Here is a 25157-nt window from a genome sequence, read left to right as displayed (position 1 = left end):
TATTAAACTACATGAGGAACCAGTTAAACAAGTCGGTATTAATATTAAACTGCACGAGGAACCAGTTAAACCAGTTGGTATTAATATTAAACTACACGAGGAACCAGTTAAACCAGTTGGTATCTATATTAAACTGCACGAGGAACCAGTTAAACCAGTTGGTATTAATATTAAACTGTATAAGGAACCAGTTAAACCAGTTGGTATTAATATTAAACTACACGAGGAACCAGTTAAACCAGTTAGTATCTATATTAAACTAAACGAGGAACCAGTTAAACCAGTTGGTATCTATATTAAACTGCACGAGGAACCAGTTAAACCAGTTGGTATTAATATTAAACTGTATAAGGAACCAGTTAAACCATTTGGTATCTATATTAAACTAAAAGAGGGACCAGTTAAACCAGTTGGTATCTATATTAAACTATATGAGAAACCAGTTAAACCAGTCAGTATCTATATTAAACTAAATGAGGAACCAGTTAAACCAGTTGGTATCTATATTAAACTAAATGAGGAACCAGTTAAACCAGTTGGTATCTATATTAAACTAAATGAGGAACCAGTTAAACCAGTTGGTATCTATATTAAACTAAATGAGGAACCAGTTAAACCAGTCAGTATCTATATTAAACTACATGAGGAACCAGTTAAACCAGTTGGTATCTATATTAAACTATATGAGGAACCAGTTAAACCAGTTGGTATCTATATTAAACTACATGAGGAACCAGTTAAACCAGTTGGTATCTATATTAAACGATATGAGGAACCAGTTAAACCAGTCAGTATTAATATTAAACTGTATAAGGAACCAGTTAAACCAGTTGGTATTAATATTAAACTACATGAGGAACCAGTTAAACCAGTTGGTATCTATATTAAACTGCACGAGGAACCAGTTAAACCAGTTGGTATTAATATTAAACTGTATAAGGAACCAGTTAAACCAGTTGGTATTAATATTAAACTACACGAGGAACCAGTTAAACCAGTTGGTATCTATATTAAACTATATGAGGAACCAGTTAAACCAGTCAGTATCTATATTAAACTAAACGAGGAACCAGTTAAACCAGTTGGTATCTATATTAAACTATATGAGGAACCAGTTAAACCAGTTGGTATCTATATTAAACTATATGAGGAACCAGTTAAACCAGTCAGTATCTATATTAAACTAAACGAGGAACCAGTTAAACCAGTTGGTATCTATATTAAACTATATGAGGAACCAGTTAAACCAGTTGGTATCTATATTAAACTATATGAGGAACCAGTTAAACCAGTCGGTATCTATATTAAACTAAACGAGGAACCAGTTAAACCAGTTGGTATCTATATTAAACTACATGAGGAACCAGTTAAACCAGTCGGTATCTATATTAAACTAAATGAGGAACCAGTTAAACCAGTCGGTATCTATATTAAACTAAATGAGGAACCAGTTAAACCAGTTGGTATCTATATTAAACTACACGAGGAACCAGTTAAACTAGTTGGTATTAATATTAAACTGTATAAGAAACCAGTTAAACCAGTTGGTATCTATATTAAACTGTATAACGAACCAGTTAAACCAGTTGGTATTAATATTAAACTACATGAGGAACCAGTTAAACCAGTTGGTATTAATATTAAACTACATGAGGAACCAGTTAAACAAGTCGGTATTAATATTAAACTGCACGAGGAACCAGTTAAACCAGTTGGTATTAATATTAAACTACACGAGGAACCAGTTAAACCAGTTGGTATCTATATTAAACTGCACGAGGAACCAGTTAAACCAGTTGGTATTAATATTAAACTGTATAAGGAACCAGTTAAACCAGTTGGTATTAATATTAAACTACACGAGGAACCAGTTAAACCAGTTAGTATCTATATTAAACTAAACGAGGAACCAGTTAAACCAGTTGGTATCTATATTAAACTGCACGAGGAACCAGTTAAACCAGTTGGTATTAATATTAAACTGTATAAGGAACCAGTTAAACCATTTGGTATCTATATTAAACTAAAAGAGGGACCAGTTAAACCAGTTGGTATCTATATTAAACTATATGAGAAACCAGTTAAACCAGTCAGTATCTATATTAAACTAAATGAGGAACCAGTTAAACCAGTTGGTATCTATATTAAACTAAATGAGGAACCAGTTAAACCAGTTGGTATCTATATTAAACTAAATGAGGAACCAGTTAAACCAGTTGGTATCTATATTAAACTAAATGAGGAACCAGTTAAACCAGTCAGTATCTATATTAAACTACATGAGGAACCAGTTAAACCAGTTGGTATCTATATTAAACTATATGAGGAACCAGTTAAACCAGTTGGTATCTATATTAAACTACATGAGGAACCAGTTAAACCAGTTGGTATCTATATTAAACGATATGAGGAACCAGTTAAACCAGTCAGTATTAATATTAAACTGTATAAGGAACCAGTTAAACCAGTTGGTATTAATATTAAACTACATGAGGAACCAGTTAAACCAGTTGGTATCTATATTAAACTGCACGAGGAACCAGTTAAACCAGTTGGTATTAATATTAAACTGTATAAGGAACCAGTTAAACCAGTTGGTATTAATATTAAACTACACGAGGAACCAGTTAAACCAGTTGGTATCTATATTAAACTATATGAGGAACCAGTTAAACCAGTCAGTATCTATATTAAACTAAACGAGGAACCAGTTAAACCAGTTGGTATCTATATTAAACTATATGAGGAACCAGTTAAACCAGTTGGTATCTATATTAAACTATATGAGGAACCAGTTAAACCAGTCAGTATCTATATTAAACTAAACGAGGAACCAGTTAAACCAGTTGGTATCTATATTAAACTATATGAGGAACCAGTTAAACCAGTTGGTATCTATATTAAACTATATGAGGAACCAGTTAAACCAGTCGGTATCTATATTAAACTAAACGAGGAACCAGTTAAACCAGTTGGTATCTATATTAAACTACATGAGGAACCAGTTAAACCAGTCGGTATCTATATTAAACTAAATGAGGAACCAGTTAAACCAGTCGGTATCTATATTAAACTAAATGAGGAACCAGTTAAACCAGTTGGTATCTATATTAAACTACACGAGGAACCAGTTAAACCAGTTGGTATCTATATTAAACTAAATGAGGAACCAGTTAAACCAGTTGGCATCTATATTAAACTAAATGAGGAACCAGTTAAACCAGTCTGGAGCTGGAGATGGAGGAGGTGACATTACATTGTTAATCATCTCAGCGGTCCTGGCTTTGTGAACAAAAGAGAAGAATGGAAAGGTAGAAAGAAGATGAAGTGAAGCTTCAGGTGTGAACTGAATCTATCCTACAATGCTGCGTTCCACTGCTGGTTTCACCTGCGCCCCAAGTCACATGATCAACTCTGGCAACACCTGAATTAACAGGGAGAGCTTTTACACAGGCGTCACTCTGGAGGGTAAAAATGGAAAGGTCCGTCCGTCCATCCATCCATCCATTCATCCATCCATCCATCCATCCATCCAGTCATCCATCCATCCATCTATTCATCCATCCATCATCCATCCATGATTTATCCATCCATCCATCATCCATCGATCCAGCCATCCATCCATCCATCCAATAATCCATCCATCATCCATCCATCTAATCATCCATCCATCCATCCATCATCCATCCATGATTTATCCATCCATCCATCATCCATCGATCCAGCCATCCATCCATCCATCTAATAATCCATCCATCATCCATCCATCTAATCATCCATCCATCCATCCATCATCCATCCATGATTTATCCATCCACCCACCCATCCATCCACCTATCCATTGTCCATCCACTCATCCAGTTATCCATCCATCCATTCATCCACCCATCATCCATCCTTTCAACCATAATCCATCCATCCATCTATCCATTCAGTCATGATGGCTAGATGGATGGGTTCATCTATGTGTGTGTTCATCTGTGACGGCAGATCCTACAGGAGGTTCTTCAGCTCTCGGTCCTGTTAAGTCATGTAGTTTGCAGTGTGAACAGTCTGATGTAAAAGAATTTGCTCTCATGTAGTAACAGAAAGTGAACTTTACATGGCCGCTTATAGAAATTAACATATCTGCGTGGACTGCAAATGAACGAAGGAAATTAGGTTTTTCTGAGAGATAACACTGCAGAGGAATGGAAACCAATGTGAAACCAGTTTTAATGCTCTGTTTATACCTCAGGTGTATAAACAGGTTTAAAGAATGTATGTAGAAAGTAAAGCTTGTCACAAATCCAGACCAAAGAGGAGAAAAATTATTTTAAAAAAAGGAAAATTACCAACGTCATTGACCTGTTGATGTGGTCATAATTTCCCAAAGATCCTAATGCTGGAAAATATGCAACAACACATGAAACCACACAATGAGCCATGAAAAGGTACAGTACATGCACACACACCCTGACTGGACCTGGTTTCATCAGCAGATCCACCCTAAAACTCCAGTCAGTTTCTGCCATTTCGCTTTATTTTCTGATAAACATCCTGTAGAAGCTTTTAATCCCACTCAGCATGTAGACAGGACATTTTGTCACATTATGAGGCAAAAATGATGTAAAGTCCTCACTGCACCTCCACCTCAGCTGCATCCCAAACGTCTTCCTGGCTTTATTCCAGCCACAGAGGATCATTATTTCCTGCTTTTCTCATCACTTGTTGATCTTTGGCTGCTCCTGATTGGACGTTACCGTCAGTTTAAGCTCTCTGATTGGTGGAAAGTCTGACAGGAAGTGTCTTCATCATCATGTCCAGGTGGAAACAGAGGTCTCTTAGCAACATGGTAGTGATGGAGATGAAGATGTGATAAATAATGGTGGATTTACCATCTAGAGTGTCTAAATTTGAGCTGTGCAGTACGACCTGAAACTCATATTGCGGTATAAATTGAATCCTTTTGCAGAACAGTAAATATCGCTGTGTAGATTTAAGGTTGAAAATGACACTGAAAGGAAAGGTGTATACTAGAAGCATTTACTGAGCAGATGGCAGCCGTACTCATAATTACACCCAGCACTGTGGTGCAAAACGGCACTAAAGAATAGAAATAACTGAAGTACTAAAGAATGTTTTTATATTGTTTCAATAACAAAACTAAACATTTTCAACAATATAAAAAAATGAAGTGACAATTGAATCAGTACTTCAAGTAGGAGAAGTTTTCTACAAGGTCAAAGGCAAAAACAGTTAAAGTTACCAAACATCAAATTTTCCACGTCTCATTACATGAAATAAATCTACAAAATAAAACGAGTGTTGTTTACTGGGCTTATCTGTGATGTTTACTGGGTTTATCTGCGTTGTTTACTGGGTTTATCTGTGTTGTTTACTGGGTTTATCTGTGATGTTTACTGGGTTTATCTGTGTTGTTTACTGGGTTTATCTGTGTTGTTTACTGGGTTTATCTGCGTTGTTTACTGGGTTTATCTGCGTTGTTTACTGGGTTTATCTGCGTTGTTTACTGGGTTTATCTGCGTTGTTTACTGGGTTTATCTGTGATGTTTACTGGGTTTATCTGCGTTGTTTACTGGGTTTATCTGTGATGTTTACTGGGTTTATCTGTGTTGTTTACTGGGTTTATCTGCGTTGTTTACTGGGTTTATCTGTGATGTTTACTGGGTTTATCTGCGTTGTTTACTGGGTTTATCTGCGTTGTTTACTGGGTTTATCTGTGATGTTTACTGGGTTTATCTGCGGTGTTTACTGGGTTTATCTGTGATGTTTACTGGGTTTATCTGCGTTGTTTACTGGGTTTATCTGCGTTGTTTACTGGGTTTATCTGTGATGTTTACTGGGTTTATCTGCGTTGTTTACTGGGTTTATCTGTGATGTTTACTGGGTTTATCTGCGTTGTTTACTGGGTTTATCTGCGTTGTTTACTGGGTTTATCTGTGATGTTTACTGGGTTTATCTGCGGTGTTTACTGGGTTTATCTGTGTTGTTTACTGGGTTTATCTGTGTTGTTTACTGGGTTTATCTGTGATGTTTACTGGGTTTATCTGCGTTGTTTACTGGGTTTATCTGCGTTGTTTACTGGGTTTATCTGCGTTGTTTACTGGGTTTATCTGCGTTGTTTACTGGGTTTATCTGTGATGTTTACTGGGTTTATCTGCGTTGTTTACTGGGTTTATCTGCGTTGTTTACTGGGTTTATCTGTGATGTTTACTGGGTTTATCTGCGTTGTTTACTGGGTTTATCTGTGTTGTTTACTGGGTTTATCTGTGATGTTTACTGGGTTTATCTGTGTTGTTTACTGGGTTTATCTGTGTTGTTTACTGGGTTTATCTGTGATGTTTACTGGGTTTATCTGCGTTGTTTACTGGGTTTATCTGCGTTGTTTACTGGGTTTATCTGCGTTGTTTACTGGGTTTATCTGTGTTGTTTACTGGGTTTATCTGTGATGTTTACTGGGTTTATCTGTGATGTTTACTGGGTTTATCTGTGTTGTTTACTGGGTTTATCTGTGTTGTTTACTGGGTTTATCTGCGTTGTTTACTGGGTTTATCTGCGTTGTTTACTGGGTTTATCTGCGTTGTTTACTGGGTTTATCTGTGTTGTTTACTGGGCTTTTCTGCGTTGTTTACTGGGTTTATCTGTGTTGTTTACTGGGTTTATCTGTGTTGTTTACTGGGTTTATCTGCGTTGTTTACTGGGTTTATCTGCGTTGTTTACTGGGTTTATCTGTGATGTTTACTGGGTTTATCTGTGATGTTTACTGGCCTTTTCAACGTTGTTTACTGGGTTTATCTGTGATGTTTACTGGGTTTATCTGTGATGTTTACTGGGTTTATCTGCGTTGTTTACTGGGTTTATCTGTGATGTTTACTGGGTTTATCTGCGTTGTTTACTGGGTTTATCTGCGTTGTTTACTGGGTTTATCTGCGATGTTTACTGGGTTTATCTGTGATGTTTACTGGGTTTATCTGTGATGTTTACTGGGTTTATCTGTGTTGTTTACTGGGTTTATCTGTGTTGTTTACTGGGTTTATCTGCGTTGTTTACTGGGTTTATCTGCGTTGTGTACTGGGCTTTTCTGCGTTGTTTACTGGGTTTATCTGTGTTGTTTACTGGGTTTATCTGCGTTGTTTACTGGGTTTATCTGCGTTGTTTACTGGCTTTTCTGCGTTGTTTACTGGGTTTATCTGTGTTGTTTACTGGGTTTATCTGTGTTGTTTACTGGGTTTATCTGCGTTGTTTACTGGGTTTATCTGCGTTGTTTACTGGGCTTTTCTGCGTTGTTTACTGGGTTTATCTGTGTTGTTTACTGGGCTTTTCTGCGTTGTTTACTGGGTTTATCTGTGTTGTTTACTGGGTTTATCTGTGTTGTTTACTGGGTTTATCTGCGTTGTTTACTGGGTTTATCTGCGTTGTTTACTGGGTTTATCTGTGATGTTTACTGGGTTTATCTGTGTTGTTTACTGGGTTTATCTGTGATGTTTACTGGGTTTATCTGCGTTGTTTACTGGGTTTATCTGCGTTGTTTACTGGGTTTATCTGCGTTGTTTACTGGGTTTATCTGCGTTGTTTACTGGGTTTATCTGTGATGTTTACTGGGTTTATCTGTGTTGTTTACTGGGTTTATCTGTGATGTTTACTGGGTTTATCTGTGTTGTTTACTGGGTTTATCTGCGTTGTTTACTGGGTTTATCTGCGTTGTTTACTGGGTTTATCTGCGTTGTTTACTGGGTTTATCTGTGATGTTTACTGGGTTTATCTGTGTTGTTTACTGGGTTTATCTGTGTTGTTTACTGGGTTTATCTGTGTTGTTTACCGGGCTTTTCTGCGTTGTTTACTGGGTTTATCTGTGTTGTTTACTGGGTTTTTCTGCGGTGTTTACTGGGTTTATCTGCGTTGTTTACTGGGCTTTTCAACGTTGTTTACTGGGTTTATCTGTGTTGTTTACCGGGCTTTTCTGTGTTGTTTACTGGACTTTTCTGCGGTGTTTACTGGGTTTATCTGCGCTGTTTACTGGGTTTATCTGCGTTGTTTACTGGGCTTTCAAACGTTGTTTACTGGGTTTATCTGCGTTGTTTACTGGGTTTATCTGCGTTGTTTACTGGGGTTTTCTGCGGTGTTTATTGGGTTTATCTGCGTTGTTTACTGGGTTTATCTGCGTTGTTTACTGGGTTTATCTGCGTTGTTTACTGGGCTTTTCAACGTTGTTTACTGGGTTTATCTGTGTTGTTTACCGGGCTTTTCTGTGTTGTTTACTGGACTTTTCTGCGGTGTTTACTGGGTTTATCTGCGCTGTTTACTGGGTTTATCTGCGTTGTTTACTGGGCTTTCAAACGTTGTTTACTGGTTTATCTGCGTTGTTTACTGGGGTTTTCTGCGGTGTTTATTGGGTTTATCTGCGTTGTTTACTGGGTTTATCTGCGTTGTTTACTGGGTTTATCTGTGTTGTTTACTGGGTTTATCTGTGTTGTTTACTGGCCTTTTCAACGTTGTTTACTGGGTTTATCTGTGTTGTTTACCGGGCTTTTCTGTGTTGTTTACTGGACTTTTCTGTGTTGTTCACCGGGCTTTTCTGTGTTGTTTACCGGACTTTTCTGTGTTGTTTACCGGACTTTTCTGTGTTGTTTACCGGACTTTTCTGTGTTGTTTACCGGGCTTTTCTGTGTTGTTTACTGGACTTTTCTGTGTTGTTTACCGGACTTTTCTGTGTTGTTTACGGGGCTTTTCTGTGTTGTTTACCGGACTTTTCTGTGTTGTTTACGGGGCTTTTCTGTGTTGTTTACCGGACTTTTCTGTGTTGTTTACGGGGCTTTTCTGTGTTGTTTACCGGACTTTTCTGTGTTGTTTACGGGGCTTTTCTGTGTTGTTTACCGGACTTTTCTGTGTTGTTTACTGGACTTTTCTGTGTTGTTTACCGGACTTTTCTGTGTTGTTTACGGGGCTTTTCTGTGTTGTTTACCAGACTTTTCTGTGTTGTTTACCGGGCTTTTCTGTGTTGTTCACTGGACTTTTCTGTGTTGTTTACCGGGCTTTTCTGTGCTGTTCTGTGCCTTGTTTAAATACTTTCAGCCCGGAGGTTGGTAACACGGTTGGGTCTTTAAACCGGCTGTGGAGAAAATGGACGGTATCTTTGCATGACATGTAATGATGGATGAGAAGCTGGAGAAATGGGAGGTCTCCTGCTGGGTCACGGGGAAAGTGTACGGTTTCTCCCGTGTTGTTTGACCCAGCAGGTGTTGGCGCCAAGCGCAGCATCGAAGCTGCATACTCGCAGCACACACTACATGACAAACTGCTCGCATCAGCTTTGTTTGCCATCACCTTGCAAAGTATTGTTTTCTGTTCAGCATCCAACCCACTGAACCCAAACCGAGTCCACATCATGGATGCAGAACGCTTATTTTACACCTCCTGCTATGAAAAACCTGCAGGACGGCTGGTCTAACCTCTGACCTCTCAGCATCCTCCAGCTTCATCCACACCAGCATGATTCAGATGGAAAACATGACCCAGATTCTTCTGAAGGTGCAGAATCAGCAGCAGCCAATCAGAGTGAGCCGCTGCGAGCCGAGCAGAGCAGCAGGGATTATCTGATAATCTGAGAAGTGGGATTAAAAACATCCACAAACTGCAGTTAATCCAATGTGACGGTACGTCCACGTTAGAGGCGTGCAGGAAGGCTTCTGTCTGAAGAAACCAGGTGGAAATAACCTGAACCGAGCCAGATTCACACCAAGCAGGGGATCAAACTGCTCCCCGGGAAACCTGAGGACTCCCGCTGATCCTCTCCGTCCACCGGAGACGCCACGGCGGACCAGCAGGTGGCGCTCAGGTGTTCCAGGAAGCACTTCCATGATTACGGCTCTGTGTAAAGAGCAGGCTGGAGAGGAAGACTCTGCTCTTCATCGTGATGTTGCTTTCAACCAGATCCCCTTTCAGCCTGATTACAACCTTAATCTCTGTGTGATGTGCCACCAACACTCTGCAGGAGCTTTCAGGACTTCCCTGCTGAGTGTTTCTGCGGTGCAGATGAGACAGGAAGCGGTAAAAGCTCGACCTGCGCCGAATCGGACAGAAATGTTGATGTTTCCGAGGAAACGAAGAGACAGGAGTGTGTTCTCACCAGTAAGACCAGTCTGTCGTCTAGAACCTGAATCACAGCTGAAGTCTGATGATGAGGAGCGTGAAACTCACCTTGATGAGGGAGGTGCAGACGATGGCGCCGGCGTTGACCATGGGGTTGTGGGGTTTATCTGCAGGATGAACAACAAACCTTCAGCTACAATAAACACAGCGAGCATCAGGAGCCTGCTTCCTCCGTTCACATAAACACTGGAAATAAGCCGTCCATTGGGTCTGGACCAGAGCTCTGCTCCATCACCCTGCCTTAAATGACTCCTAGATCAGTTACCATGGTAACTAGAGCTGGAGACCGGTCTGATCGAAGTCTGAACAGCCAGACTGGAACCTGAACTGGTAAACTGGAACAGGGTTTCCAGCAGAAACCCTGCGCTGACCTTTCCTCCGCATCACATTCCTGGACCTTCTCAGTTACAGCTCTGGGATTCAGCTGCAAAGCAGCAACAATCACATCTCCATGGCAACCAGACCACGGGATGGATCCTCTCCCAGACCCAGGAGACTAAGTCCCACCGAGACGTGGACCAGAGGAGGGGTTTCCTCACCGTCTTCGTTCAGGAAGAGCTTGTTGAACCTCAGGCCGCTGGGCTCTTTGCCGATGAAGCGGTGAACGTACTCGGTCCCGTGGTCGTGGACGGCGATGGCGTATTTCAGCGGCTTCACGCAGGACTGCAGGCAGAAGGGAACCTTGGTGTCGCCGACGGTGTGCCTGGAAAGAGACATTCAGGTTGACTCACAGAGTAGCTGCCGACGTCTGTCGGAAGATCTCTGCTCCTGTGGGAAGATCTCTGCTCCTGTGGGAGGATTTCTGCTCCTGTGGGAGGATTTCTGCTCCTGTGGGAGGATTTCTGCTCCTGTGGGAGGATCTCTGCTCCTGTGGGAGGATCTCTGCTCCTGTGGGAGGATCTCTGCTCCTGTGGGAAGGCTGATTGAAAGGCTGATTAACCTGAACACAGAAAGAACTGACTGGTCTGTTAGAGCAGCAGTTCCTTTTGAGCCACAAGTTGGTGTTCGCACCCCGCTCCACCTCCCACTATCAAATGGATCTTCCTCCTCTAAATGTACGTTTCAAACTGTTCCATTATCTTGATAAACAAGGAGGATAAAGCTACTTTTGGTGGATTATCTTCACAGCTGTGTTAAAGCATCCACAGGGTTCTCTTGCCAAATTCCCATTTTAACAATCGCCTCCGTCTTATCCTGTTTTCTGGACACCTGATGAATAATAAAATCGTGTAAATGCCAGACAGAGAAAGTGGTTTTTAGTGGGTTGGATTTACAGCGGTAATGAAACACTTACATGCCTGAAATCAGCTAAAGTCACCAAACTTTATCATGGTGCAATGACAACATAAACTAGTCGACCCCCTCTGTTTGGGAGGTGCCAGTTTAATCTGACCCCCAACAGACCCCCCCCCTCCAAGCTCCATCCTGGATCGTAGCTCCAGTTTTTCCAGATCCATAAGTGACTGAAGGAACCGCCGAAAGTCTCCCTCGACCCATTTGTGGGTCGGGAGCCGGTCTTTGGGACTCGCTGTGAGAAGGTGACAACCTGGACGTCCTACCTTTGTCCGTCCACGGTGCACAGAGCGACGGCCCACAGGTCGGGACTGAAGCGAGCCAGCTGGGGAATGTAGTCCGCCACCTACAGCAGGAAGTAGAAAAAACTCAGCGTTTTCTTCTTTGATGTTCTAGACAAATCATCATATCCGTTCATTTATTCTGGATTATCAATCAAACTGATCAGTCCTCTCTTCTGAAAACCTGTCACCATGCACACATCTGGTCCAGTTATAAAGGAAATGAACCAGTTGTCCTGGAAACCATCCTGAAACATGTCCAGCCTGCAGGTTTTTCAGTTTCCTCTCAATCAGGACGTGATTAATCGTGATATCATGATAAAACACCGGTAAACACCATAGACTGTATATAAAAGATGGGTGGAGCCTCCGTGACGTCACCCGTAGGTTTCTGAAGAGCTGAATTGAAGCTCGGTGGGCGGTTCCTACCGTCACCATCTTGGCAGGGGCATGCGTGTCGTCTCGCCCAGAAAATATAAATATGGGCAAAGAGGCGGAGCTGAGAGGGGGGCTGTGAGCGTCATGGTGGAAGATTGACATCGAGCGAACTCCGAGCTTTCTGTAGCTAAGAGCTAACCGAGCTAACCCAGAGATAACAGGAGCTAACCAGCTAACGAAGGTAAGCGGGCTAAAGCTAAGTCACGTTGTTAACCGGCTAAAAACCGCGGTTGTTCTACGTTCTTCTTACTTGAAGCGGGAGATCGGGTACCTGTCAATCAAAAGGACACGCCCCTAAATATGCCGAACTTCCAGATTAAATTACTTTTAAATGGGCGAGTTAGAAAAAAATTCACTCCCCCCACAGTTGTCATGAAGGTAAACCTGACCTGTTAAACCTTAAAATGTGTTTTTGTACCAGGCTGTAAACATGTTTATTCCTGCTGTAAACATGTTTATTCCTGCTGTAAACATGTTTATTTCTGCTGTAAACATGTTTATTCCTGCTGTAAACATGTTTATTTCTGCTGTAAACATGTTTATTCCTGCTGTGAAGTTGGTCTTTTTAACATGGGAGTCTATGGGGATTTGCTCTGTTTTGCAGCCCCTAGTGGATGAAGGGGGAACTGCAGTTTTATACACTTCAGCATAGGCTTCACTTTTTACCACCGGAGGCTCGGTCCATCTTTCATATACGGTCTACACTTATAAATGGCCCCTTTAAACATGAACTCTACATACAAAGTGTAAATATCTAAATATAAAATGTAACAATATCTGTAATGTAACGAGGAAGTAATTGTGATTATTGATTATTCATAAAGTGGAAAAGTAAGAGTGGGCACATGTAGCTTACTTTAGGTTTATTGATTATTTTCAGTCTGAATGAAACACCTCAGAGGAAAAGTGTCTCAGTGTATCTCGACTCGTCTCCACCTACCTGTCCTCCAGACAGGTTTTTAGCGTTGTCATAGAGATCGTCTATATGAGCGCAGAAGGATTGAAAGTCTGGAATGACAAACTTCTTCCTGAAGGCCTGAGTGAGGAGGACGATGTTGCTCTGGACACACCTGAGACAGAGAGACAGACAGAGGTTCACACATGCAGATATTCAGACAGCCTGTTTCCTCTCGGACAGTAACACCTGGACGGAAACACCTGGACAGAAACACCTGGGCAGAAACACCTGGGCAGAAACACCTGGATGGAAACACCTGGACAGTAACACCTGGATGGAAACACCTGCACAGTAACACCTGGATGGAAACACCTGGACAGTAACACTTGGATGGAAACACCTGGACAGAAACACCTGGATGGAAACACCTGGACAGAAACACCTGGATGGAAACACCTGGACAGTAACACCTGGATGGAAACACCTGGACAGAAACACCTGGACAGTAACACCTGGATGGAAACACCTGGATGGAAACACCTGGACAGAAACACCTGGACAGTAACACCTGGATGGAAACACCTGGACAGAAACACCTGGACAGTAACACCTGGACAGTAACACCTGGATGGAAACACCTGGACAGACACACCTGGACAGTAACACCTGGACAGTAACACCTGGATGGAAACACCTGGATGAAAACATCTGGACAGTAACACCTGGATGGAAACACCTGGATGGAAACACCTGGACAGTAACACCTGGATGGAAACACCTGGACAGAAACACCTGGACAGTAACACCTGGATGGAAACACCTGGATGGAAACACCTGGACAGTAACACCTGGATGGAAACACCTGGATGGAAACACCTGGATGGAAACACCTGGACAGTAACACCTGGATGGAAACACCTGGACAGTAACACCTGGATGGAAACACCTGGATGGAAACACCTGGACAGTAACACCTGGATGGAAACACCTGGATGGAAACACCTGGACAGTAACACCTGGATGGAAACACCTGGACAGTAACACCTGGATGGAAACACCAGGATGAAAACACCTGGACAGTAACACCTGGATGGAAACACCTGGACAGAAACACTTGGAAAGTTTCTGTCCCCTGATGGAAATGACCAATGATCATTTAAAATGATAAAGATTAATGATGATTATAATTATTCACAATTATTATTGATAATAAAGATTATTGAAGATAATGTTGATTATTGACGAACATTATGGATGACAAAGACAATTGATGATAATGTATAAAGTTTTCAGTCAGCAACTGTAAATAATTCCTCTCATCATGTTTACAAACTAGATGTTCTTTTCAGAAAAACTAAAGTTTTTAGAACATTTATCAACAATTCATTGATTTAAAATGAATATGAATTATGAAGAAGTGTAAGATTGCCTACTTCTTGAAGAGATGTCGGTCCAGCGCTCCATCTGAGGTGGTCTTCAGAGTCACCTTCAGCATCTCCATGCACTCTTTCAGCCGGGGGTCTCCTGTACGAAGTCCGGTGGCTTTCAGAGCCTGAGAGGAGAAGAAGCCATCCGGATCAAGACTGGATCCAAAATCAATAAGTAAACAGCTCATAAATCAGCTCAACAGGACCTTTGTTCAACCAGGAAGGGATCAATAAGGTCAGGCAGGTTCATCTGCATGTCATACAACTAGCTCCTAAAACTAAACCATTAGAGAAGAAGAAACTTCCACTAAAAATACCATCATCTTCCTCACATCAGACTGGGTTCCTCTAGCCAAGGGGTCGGCCATCCAAAATGTTGAAAGAGCCATACTGGACCAAAAAAACAAAAAACAAATATGTCCGGAGCCGCAAAAAATTAAAAGCCTAATATAAGCTTTATCATGAAGGCAACACAAGCTTTATGTATCTATATTAGCCTACTATCAAAATGACTAAGTTGGCTACAAATACATAATGAGCCTGAATGATAAAATGTTTATTTTCCCTGCAGTGCATCCTGTAGAGAATGACGCACCACGTTGACTACTCTGTTGTACGATGCCGTCTCATGTTTAACTTCATTACTATATTGAGTTATGTTTCGTTGATTTGATGAAATTAAAAAAAATGCAATATAGAAATCCGATTTTTTTATGTCATTTTTATTTTGAGGAATCGAAAAAAAAAAAACCAAAATGGAACGTGCATAACGCGCCCCTTATCTGGGCAACAACGCAGCCTGCATTTATAAAAAATAAACCAATAAATCAAATTAATACAGTTTGATTACTGTGCAAATGCCAAGCAAGTCAGTGCGAGGGTAAAACGCAGCAGCATCCTCTTCTCTTTAGACACGCAACCAACGCAGCTATCCTCCGACCTGAGCACCATTACCAAGTGTCATTCCAGATATATACTGACAAAAATCAGAAATCATCTTATAAAAACATCCACTTTGTTACTCAGTCTGTGTCTATGAAGGATTATGTTCTTACCCGTTTAATGTGACTTCTGTTGTCGGACATCACTGGTCAGTTTCTCAACATGTAAGATGTAACTTGTGCTGAATTAATGTCCTTGATGTGCTGATCGGTGATGTTGCCGCCATTTTAATGGTCCTTTCCTTCACTGTCTTAGCGGAGAGGGGCATGTCTTTGATTTTCTGTATTATCTCGGTTTTGTTTCTGAAGTCTGGAAATACGTGTCCTGATATGTTGATGACTGACTCCTTCATGTAGTCACCATCTGTGAACGGTTTTCTACGCTTTATTATCTCCCGGGTTGCAACAAAACTTGCAGCAGTAGTGGAGTTTTGAGATGCAATCACTTAAATCTATTCTTGCGCTTCTCTAATTTCTCCAGAAGTAATGCAATCGTACTTTTTGTGTCACTCCCAACTGGGTACTGGCTGCAAATGTAGCATGCTTTCCCTGGAAATGTCTTTCCACATGACTCTTTATTATTTGACAACTTCAGAGCAAACATTCAGGCAATCCTTCCGCATTGGCAATGAATGCAAATGATTCGGTCCAAGAAACGTTGAATCCTCTGTTCTCCTCGGTTATTTTTCTCTTTTTCCCTTTAGGATCCATGTCCCATCACACAGCCCCGGTTTGTTTACAACGTCACCTGCCTCCTCCCGCCCTGCTGATAGGCTATGTGTGTCGCAGGCTATGACGCAAATCTTTCTTGACAGAAATGTTGAAATTTAATATTTATTCTACACATTTTTACAGCATTGGAAAACGTTAAGAATGTTTGTGTTACGTTTGTCCTCCTACAGAACAATATCAAAACAAAAATATAGATCTTTTTCCATTTTTTTAAAAAACCTTTTTGAAAAAGCTCCAGGGAGCCACTAGGGCGGCGCTAAAGAGCCGCATGCGGCTCTAGAGCCGCGGGTTGCCGACCCCTGGTCTAGGAGGTCCTGCATGTTTTAGAGTTTTCCAACATTAACAGCCTCACAGCTGCAAACAACAAGCAGATCAGTTTTACTGAGTCTGCTGTGTTCGAAAGATCTAAACCATGCAAGGAAAGGAGGCCTTCGAGGAACACTGATCACCATCATCATTATCAATATTCAAATATTGTAAAATAGAATGTTATATATATAAAATATATATTTAATTATAATCAGTGGAAAATACACTTGTTTCCAGTTCGGAAGAAGACTCCAGGTTTTCCAGGACGCTCCAGGTTTTCCAGGATGCTCAAAGTGTGGCTCATATTTTCCAGTAAAGGGTAGAATGAAGATGTGACATCTTATATTCTACTGGGAATAAAAGTAAATTAATGAGTTGTAGATTTTCTGTCAGAATGTCAGTTTTTCCTCTTTTTCCTGGTGATAGGAACGTTTCCATGATGCTAACAACAGTTCTAACTGAACGCTGAGACGTTTCCATGATGCTAACAGCACTAACAGTTTTTCTGTTAAATAAGATGTTTTGTTTGTTTTTGTTTTTTTTGAGGGACCTGGTCCCGGTGTACTTACTGTGGTGAATTTATGAGCTGGAATCTTTTCTTGGCCTTCTGCAATGGTGTAGAAGAGCAGGTCCTCCAGGCTGGGCAAGATGCCAGCCTTTCTTCTCCTGCAGGAAACACAGGAGAAAACAAACATAAGGAAATCCCTCCACAATGAGGCCTACTGGGGAGGAAACATGGAGGGAGAAGAAAAGGCTCTTTCACTGCAGGGAGAAGCAGTCAGTAAACATTCCTTTGGCCTTACTTCAGCGTTACTACCTGTGGACATCACAGTGTGGAAAAAACCATGATCAGGTAACTTTCCACAGGTGAACCTGCTGCCATAAGACCGTTGTCTACTAGGCATGAATATCAGCCAGATTATCTCCATGCAAACTGTTTGTATGGAAATGTTAGGATAGAGCTGTTAACATGGAGCTGTTATCGTGGAACTATTAGTATGGAACTATTACCATGGAGCTGTGAGCATGGAGCTATTAGCATGGAATTATTAGCATGGAGCTTTTAGTATGGAGCTGTTAGTATGGAACTATTAGCATGGAATTATTAGCGTGGAGCTTTTAGTATAGAGCTGTTAGCATGGAGCCGTTAATATAGAGCTGTTACCATGAAACTATTAGCATAAAGCTATTAGCATGGAGCTGTTAATATGGAACTGTTAGCATGGAACCATTAGCAAAAAGCTATTAGTATGGAGCTGTTAGCATGGAACCATTAGCATGGAGCTGTTCATATGGAGCTCTTACCATGAAACTATAAGCATGGAGCTATTAGTGTGGAGCATATGGAGCTGTTAGCATGGAGTTATTAACATGAAGCTTTTAGCATGAAATGAAACTATTACCATTTAGTTAACATTGAACTATTAGCATGGAACTGTTAGTTTGGAGCTGGTAGCATGGAGCTGTTAGCATAGAACAATAACATGGAAATATTATCATAGAGCTTTTAGCATGGAGCTGTTAGCATGAAACTATTATCATGGAGCTTTTCGTATGAAACTATTACCATGTAACTATTGGCATGAAGCTGTTAATATGGAGCTCTTAGCATGGAACTATTAGCCTGGAACTAATAACATGGGACTGTTAACATGGAACTATTAGCATGGAACTAATAACATGGAGCTGTTAGCATGGAACTATTAGCCTGGAACTAATAACATGGAGCTGTTAGTATGGAACTATTAGCATGGAACTATTAACATGGAGCTTTTAGCATGAAATGAAACTATTACCATTAGTTACCACTGAACTATTAGCATGGAGCTGTTAGTTTGGAGCTGTTAGCATTGAACTAATAACATTGAAATATTAGCATAAAGCTATTAGCATGGATCTGTTAGCATAATACTATTAGCATGGAGCCGTTAGTATGGAACCATTAGCATGGAGCTGTTAGCATGGAACTATTTGGATGGACTTTTTAGCATGGAGCTGTTAGTAAAGAGCTCTTACTGTGAAACTATTAGCATGGATCTGTTAGCATGGAACTTTGTGTTAAATTGGATCTGAACTGTGATCAGAACAGGGATCTAAACCAGGACCAAAACAAGGATCTTGGTCATCATGGTTGCTAAGACCAGGAACCCACAGAAGGAGCTGATGGTCCAGAATCCTCCTCACAGATTCAGCATGATGGATTAGTGTGTGGATGATCATCCCTGTTGTGATAAATGTGATTACTGAGGACATCAGTGATGTAACTGGCTGATATTCCAGTCTGAATCATCTCTGGGAGGAAGGTTAGCAAGGTGTCAGGAGGCCGACCGGCTCGCAGCTGCTATGATTCATAACGACAAATAGGATTAATGAAAGCTCAGAGTGCTGGTCCTGCAATGCATCATGGGACTGCCCTACTGAGATAGGAGGTCTGAAGGTACAGAGCTGGCAGGTGGTCCGACTACAGTCTCTCATCTGTTGTAAAACATTACGACCAAACCCCTTCCAGTCTTTTGGTTTCATTCAGTCAGACCTGGAACTGGACTGGGTTCCAGTCAGACATCTGATTTTCAGCGTGATCAGCTGATTGATTTGGTCGGTCCACCTCTGACTGGTTAATGGAGGCTACTAGGAAGGGAGGTGGGGGAGGCTACGCAGAAACACTAGGAGCAAGTGGGGATATTACAAAGTAAAAGCAGAGAATCTATGCATCTACTGGAAACCAGATAAAACAACTGGGACTAAAATAAAATAAAGACATACTTACAAACACAAAGCAAGCAGATGGAGAGAAAACCAGAGGAAGACATCTGATTAGTTCAGTAAACAACAACAACAACATGTAAACACATCATCCATTCAACACCTCCAGGACGTCTCCACACATCTAAACTACAAAAAAGCGCAATAAACGGCAATAAAAACATTAAAACAATCCGAAAAGAAAAACAACAAATAAGAATAAGATCATTAAGAAAAATAAAACTGATCCTTCTGGTCTTTTAAAATTTTTATTTCTTTTTATTTTATTGATTTTATTCATTAACTTATTTCAATTAACCAATAATTTTTTATTTATGATTCTGTTCTTTACTGTTTTAATTTATGGCATTAAAGAACCAGGAACATCTGGACCAGCCTCATTAGTAAACCCCCCCCAGATGTTTAGAGGTCAGCTGTGACCCCCCTCTCCCCACATGGCCAGCAGAGACCAGCTAAAGACAACATACCTCCACATAAATGACATAAACATCTAATAAAGATTAATATGATTCTGTTTCTCTAGTTTACATCAGATTACAGAGTAATCAGATTACTGTAGTAATCACATCATCTGAAATATGAGATTTTAAAAAGGAGAGTTATAAGATATACCACGTAAGAAGAAGTCGTGGTATGAATACCATTACATTTTCTGTCATGTTATGATAACGTGCCAGCAGAATGAAATGTCTTCTGACTTCTGAGGTCAGGTGTACGGTCAGGTGTACGGTCAGGCATGTAGACCGGTTTATCTGATTAAGTCATTTCTGTCTGAGCATGTGGGGAAAAAAAAAGGTCACTTCCATCTTTTCTTCATCCTCCATTAAAGAGAAATCATCACAGCATACAGAAAACAGGAAGAAGAGCAGGAACCAAGTAAAACTTTCTGTGTGCTCCTAAATTAGCAGCTAATGCTGAGACTCCAAGCTTTCATATTTGCAAGTAATGCTAAAACTGCAGACTCTCACATTAGCAGCTAACGCTAAGACCAAAGTTTCTTACACTACTGGCTAATGCTAACACTGCGAGATTTATGACTATGACTTCAGGCTCTCTCATTAGCAGCTAATGCTAAGACCAAAGGCTATTACATTTGTTGCAAATGCTAACAGTGCTGGATTTCACATTAGCAGCTAACGCTAAGACAGTGGTTCTCCCACTTTGCTTTACAATTTTAAAATAAATTTTTTGTTAAAAAATTGGGGTTTTTTTCCAAATAAATAAATATAATCCATTACAAAATTTTGGTCATTTTGATTGTTTTTATTGACCTTTTTACTTGTAATCTTGGGCATTATAGCAACAGAATGATGATCTGGCTACTGTGTTGGTTTTCCTAATTGAAATCAAGAAAAATGATGAGAAAAAAAAAAAGTTTAATACATTTTTTTTCCTTTTAATCTACAAAAATTAGCAATATTTAAGAATTGTGAAAATCGCAATTTAAATTGAATCGGCACCCAAAAAAATTGGAATCAAATCGAAACGGGACAAAAGCATATCGTCACAGCCCTACTAAACACATTGAACTTCTGGTGCAGATTCTCTTATCCCAGTCAGAAAGTATGAAACTTCCTACAGAGATTCCTTCTGTTTTCAATGTTTTAATTAACGGTTTAACAATAAGTCCTCCAGGTTTTCCGTCATCTTCACGTGTTTCTAAACTAACCGCCAGACGCTGCAGGAGGACCAGATGGCTTCATTATAACACATCCAGAGGGGACGGGTGAGCCCAGCAGTTTATACAAACACGAGTATGACTTTAGAACCCGATCACAACCAATTAATAAACCCTGAAATGATCGGGACTGGACTTCCTGCAGGAACAAGAAGACGTCTGAACCAGGAAACCGGATGAACTAACCCGGGACAGATCTGCTGGACAGAGCTGCAGGATTAAAGATGGAGTTCCAGGAGCTGATGCTAATGATGATGATGATGGTGATGATGATGATGGTGATGATGATGATGATGGTGATGATGATAGTGGTGATGATGATGGTAATTCTGATCATTCTGATGATGATAGTGATGATGATGATGGTGATGATGATGATTATGGTGATGATAATGGTGATGATGATGATTATGGTGATGATGATGATTATGAGAATGATGATGGTGATGATGATGATTATGAGGATGATGATGGTGATGATGATGATGGTGATGATAATAATTATGAGGATGATGATGATTGTGATTATGAAGATGATGATGATGGTGATTATGAAGATGATGATGATTGTGATTATGATGGTGATGATGGTGATTATGAGGATGATGATGATTATGAAGATGATGGTGATGATGATGATTATGAGGATGATGATGATGGTGATGATGATTATGAGGATGATGATGGTGATGATGATGAGTATGAGGATGATGATGGTGATGATGATGAGTATGCGGATGATGATGGTGATGATGATGATTATGAGGATGATGATGGTGATGATGATTATGAAGATGATGATGGTGATGATGTTGAGTATGAGGATGATGATTATGGTGATGCGTAAGATGAAAGATGCGTCCATTATCGCCATGTTTCATGAGCCATTTAAACTGGCTTTCCTAAAGAAACCTAATATATTTAATTTAAACTGGTTTATTACTGGTTTCCCAGTCACCGGTTGACATATAAACCAGCTGATCAGTCAGATCTGAGGATGACACCAGCCAGACCCTGCAGGTGACCGGATGTCACCTGTTATTTTAACCTGGACTTTGGAGTTAGCTTAGCCTTTAGCGGTTATCTTAGCCTTTAGCAGCTAGCCTAGCCTTTAGCAGTCTGCCTCCGCCGCACCAGCTGCTCACTAACTGCTAACCCTAAAGCCCGCTACTCACTTCTCTGCAGCTGCGTCTTTAGCTTCATTCTGTCCGTCACCTTTGGAGCAAAAGCGCCTCCATCCGGGCGTCCCTGAGGGATGCTGCAGGGCGCTCCATCCGGCGAACGCCCTCCCTCCACCCGGCGACCTCCAGCCCGGGCGGGCGGCGCTGAAGGCGGCTGCAGGTGCTACTGTGACCCCGGCTCTCCCGCTCAGCTGGAACAACTCTTTCAGCGCTACCGTGGACCGAAAGTGTAACATTTCCACCCGGAGGAGAGGACTGCCTGGCCGGTGTAGGTTCGGTTAAGACGAGTCCCGGAGGCCGAACAGCTGGTTCCCAGGAGATACCGACGGGCTTCACGGTCGAGTAGCGGTTCTCATGCGAGGAGAGGTGGAAAATTTTCCTCAGCGGGATACAACCCACCTTCCCTGACGTCGCCGCCTCTGATTGGACCAGCAAGTCACGACTCTGCAGCTGATTGGCTGTAGCGACTGTCCATCACTCAGAGTACCTGCGTAATGATCCAGGTCACGGTTTGACTCTTCATCTCCATCACCTCCAACAATGATCAGATTACAAGGGAAACTTTATGTTTAAGTGTCTTTTTGGTTCTTTATACGAGTTAAAATAAATTCCAGAAGGGTTTAATTTAATTATTTAACATAATTTTTATGACGTCAGCACGTCGGGATATATGACGGATGTGAGGTGTGATGGTGTTCAGCTGTGTTTCCTTGGTTTTCTCTACCCCCCACCCATCATACAGGAGGCTGCAGCATCAGGACCAGCAGGACCACACGCTGTCAGGTGCTTAAACTGGTTACCAGTTCACACCTGTTTAATCCATGCATCTCCCAGCACCTCCTTTATTTACCAGACTTTTATTTATTTTTCAATTGTTTGGTGTGTCTTTATTATTTCTCTGTAATAAGGTCATTGTTTTAGAATAAAATCAGTGTTTTGAAGAAGATCTGCTCCTGTGTTTGTAGTTCTACTGATAAGTAAGAGATATTGATCAGCTGTTTCTGGGTTCAGACTACTTCCTGGCACGTTGGGTTGTGTGTGTTCATCCCACCATCAGCATCTTCCCTGTCCTGCAGGAGGAAAGTGGACGTCCTGATGGAGCTGTCAGCAGCTGTCAGACCTGAAACCAGAGTTGTGAGGTCTGCTGTTGCTGTCCTGGCCTGACACCTTCTGGACTGCTGCAGAGCTGCAGGCTTTTTTATTGTGCTTTCAGCAGATGGCACTCTTTGTTCCAGAAAATAAAACCACATGTGAGCAGGTAGAAACCTGCACCAGACAGAAATATGCAGCAGCATTAATATTAACCGCTGAGGTTTACTATAACAGACACCAAATTCTCTGAGCTGCAATGCGTTTTAGGGCCTGTTGACCTTTATTCAGCCTTCACGAGTCAAGTTAAATATGACCCCCCCCCCACCCCACCTCACTGGAAACTCACCCAGCTGCAGCTTTTTATCAAACTTTTTCTGAGTCTCGATGTAAACTCCACCCACCTGGCACTCCAACAAGAATAAAACAAACAGATCCCAGCTGGCTAATAAGTGAACTTAAACCAGGTTTTTATGTGATCAGGAGTGAAATATTAACATGTCGTCCTTCTAACTTTGTTCTAACTTCTGAGAGGAAACTCAGAGGGATTAAACGTGTTCTGAGCTGCAGAATAAACAACCTTTTATCACCTGGAAGTGTTCATCCGTTTCAGCTGGATTGTGGAGGTACGCAGATGTTAACGTGACCCTGACTGGATGTGCATTTCCCTGCTGGAGATAATCCGTCCTCCCACATCAGCCCAGGCTTTCCTCTCCTATGAAAGAGGTTTTGTCATGAAGCAGAAACAAAGAGGAACAACCAGCTCTGCAACTTCACGTCTGTGTTTTAAGAGTTTCAGCAGCAAACCGCCAGACAAAGGAAGGAAGAGGAGGGGGGGGCATGGCGATTCCTAACGAAGCTGCAGGAGGACACGATAATTCACCAACGCCTACAGCTTCTCACCAGCAGCCGGCTTCCTGCTCCTGATGGCTGCAGATCCCTCCCACGCTGCTCAGCGGCTGGCTTCCGCCCACCGCCTGTGGAGCCGCCGCCCACCTCCAGCCGTTGCCACAGCAACCCATCATCATCGGTGACTTGCAGTGGAAGGAGGAGGAGGAGCACAGGGAGGGGAGGGGTGACCGTTCGAGCCGGGCTCAGCGTGGGTGTTCATGAGCAGAGCTATTCTCCAGAGAAAATGTGTGTGTGTGTGTGTGTGTGTGAGCGAGGGGGAGTGGAGGATGATGGGAGTTTTGTGAACAGGACCTGCGTCAGAGTGAGTCATCAGCACTTTCACAATGTGTCGAAGTGACGCTGATGCAAATGGAGCTTCCTCCCGTCGCAGCTCGGAAAGACGGCCCCGCTCCTCGGCTTGCTCAGAGGCACGTCGTCAGAGCCTCGCACCACCAACCCAGACCGGTCTAACCTCCACACAACACAACGCAACACACTGTAGAGTTCAAAAAATAAAGTTTAATGTTCATGTGCTGTATAACAAATAAAATATATTAGTGTTTAAAAAAAACAGGTGCATAACCAGGTGATGCCTAAACTATCACTTTACAATAAGGAGGAGGTGGTTGGCATGGAAACAGGACCCTCACCAGCCTGAACTCAGTCAACGTGGAGCTCAGAGTGCACAGAGAAGAAGTGGATCCCACCGGACGGACAGGTAGCGGGCACACGACACGATGATGCAACAGACTTATTACGTCCATAAATATTGCATTGGTCTTCCAGAGTGAGCTAAAACTGGGGGACGGACATCTTTACACCACATAAAACACTTACTGGTCATGTTTCTATGTCTAAACAGCAACAAGACGATGGAATCTGCACACGTGGATGCAACACTGTCAACAGCTGCTGAGGCTAAAAGCAGGTTTTTATACACCAGACACGTTCACGTTTTTCTTTTTGCTAACACACATGAACACTGACACCAAAATCTACAGCAAAGTTACTGAACAGAGAACCTGAAGACACATTATGTTTTATTTACACGCTAAAAACAAGTTTTCCCGAACCACCAACCTGA

At 41.6% G+C, this 25157-nt stretch overlaps 2 protein-coding genes across 2 annotated transcripts in view; both read right to left on the bottom strand.

The window, feature by feature from the left end:
• glsa (glutaminase a) overlaps positions 1-22338 on the bottom strand; it is a 30886-nt gene extending 8548 nt beyond the window's left edge. The window contains exons 1-7 of the mRNA XM_079264206.1: positions 22088-22338; positions 17041-17137; positions 14496-14614; positions 13105-13234; positions 11712-11791; positions 10692-10855; positions 10201-10259 (exon numbers count right to left, since the gene is read on the bottom strand). Coding sequence (XP_079120332.1) covers positions 10201-10259; positions 10692-10855; positions 11712-11791; positions 13105-13234; positions 14496-14614; positions 17041-17137; positions 22088-22329 — 891 coding nt within the window. The 5' untranslated portion in view covers positions 22330-22338. The remainder of the gene's footprint in view (positions 1-10200; positions 10260-10691; positions 10856-11711; positions 11792-13104; positions 13235-14495; positions 14615-17040; positions 17138-22087) is intronic.
• A 2314-nt stretch (positions 22339-24652) lies between these two features.
• The window catches only part of LOC306774047 (NGFI-A-binding protein 1-like), a 16009-nt gene continuing 15504 nt past the window's right edge, over positions 24653-25157 (bottom strand). Inside the window, exon 8 of the mRNA XM_079264025.1 lies at positions 24653-25157. This exon is cut by the window's right edge and continues 1758 nt beyond it. The gene's annotated coding sequence lies outside the window, so the exon portion shown is untranslated.

Source organism: Telmatherina bonti (assembly GCF_933228915.1).
Source record: "Telmatherina bonti genome assembly, chromosome: 24".
Lineage (NCBI taxonomy): Eukaryota > Metazoa > Chordata > Actinopteri > Atheriniformes > Telmatherinidae > Telmatherina > Telmatherina bonti.
This window is presented reverse-complemented; position numbering and strand designations above follow the sequence as displayed.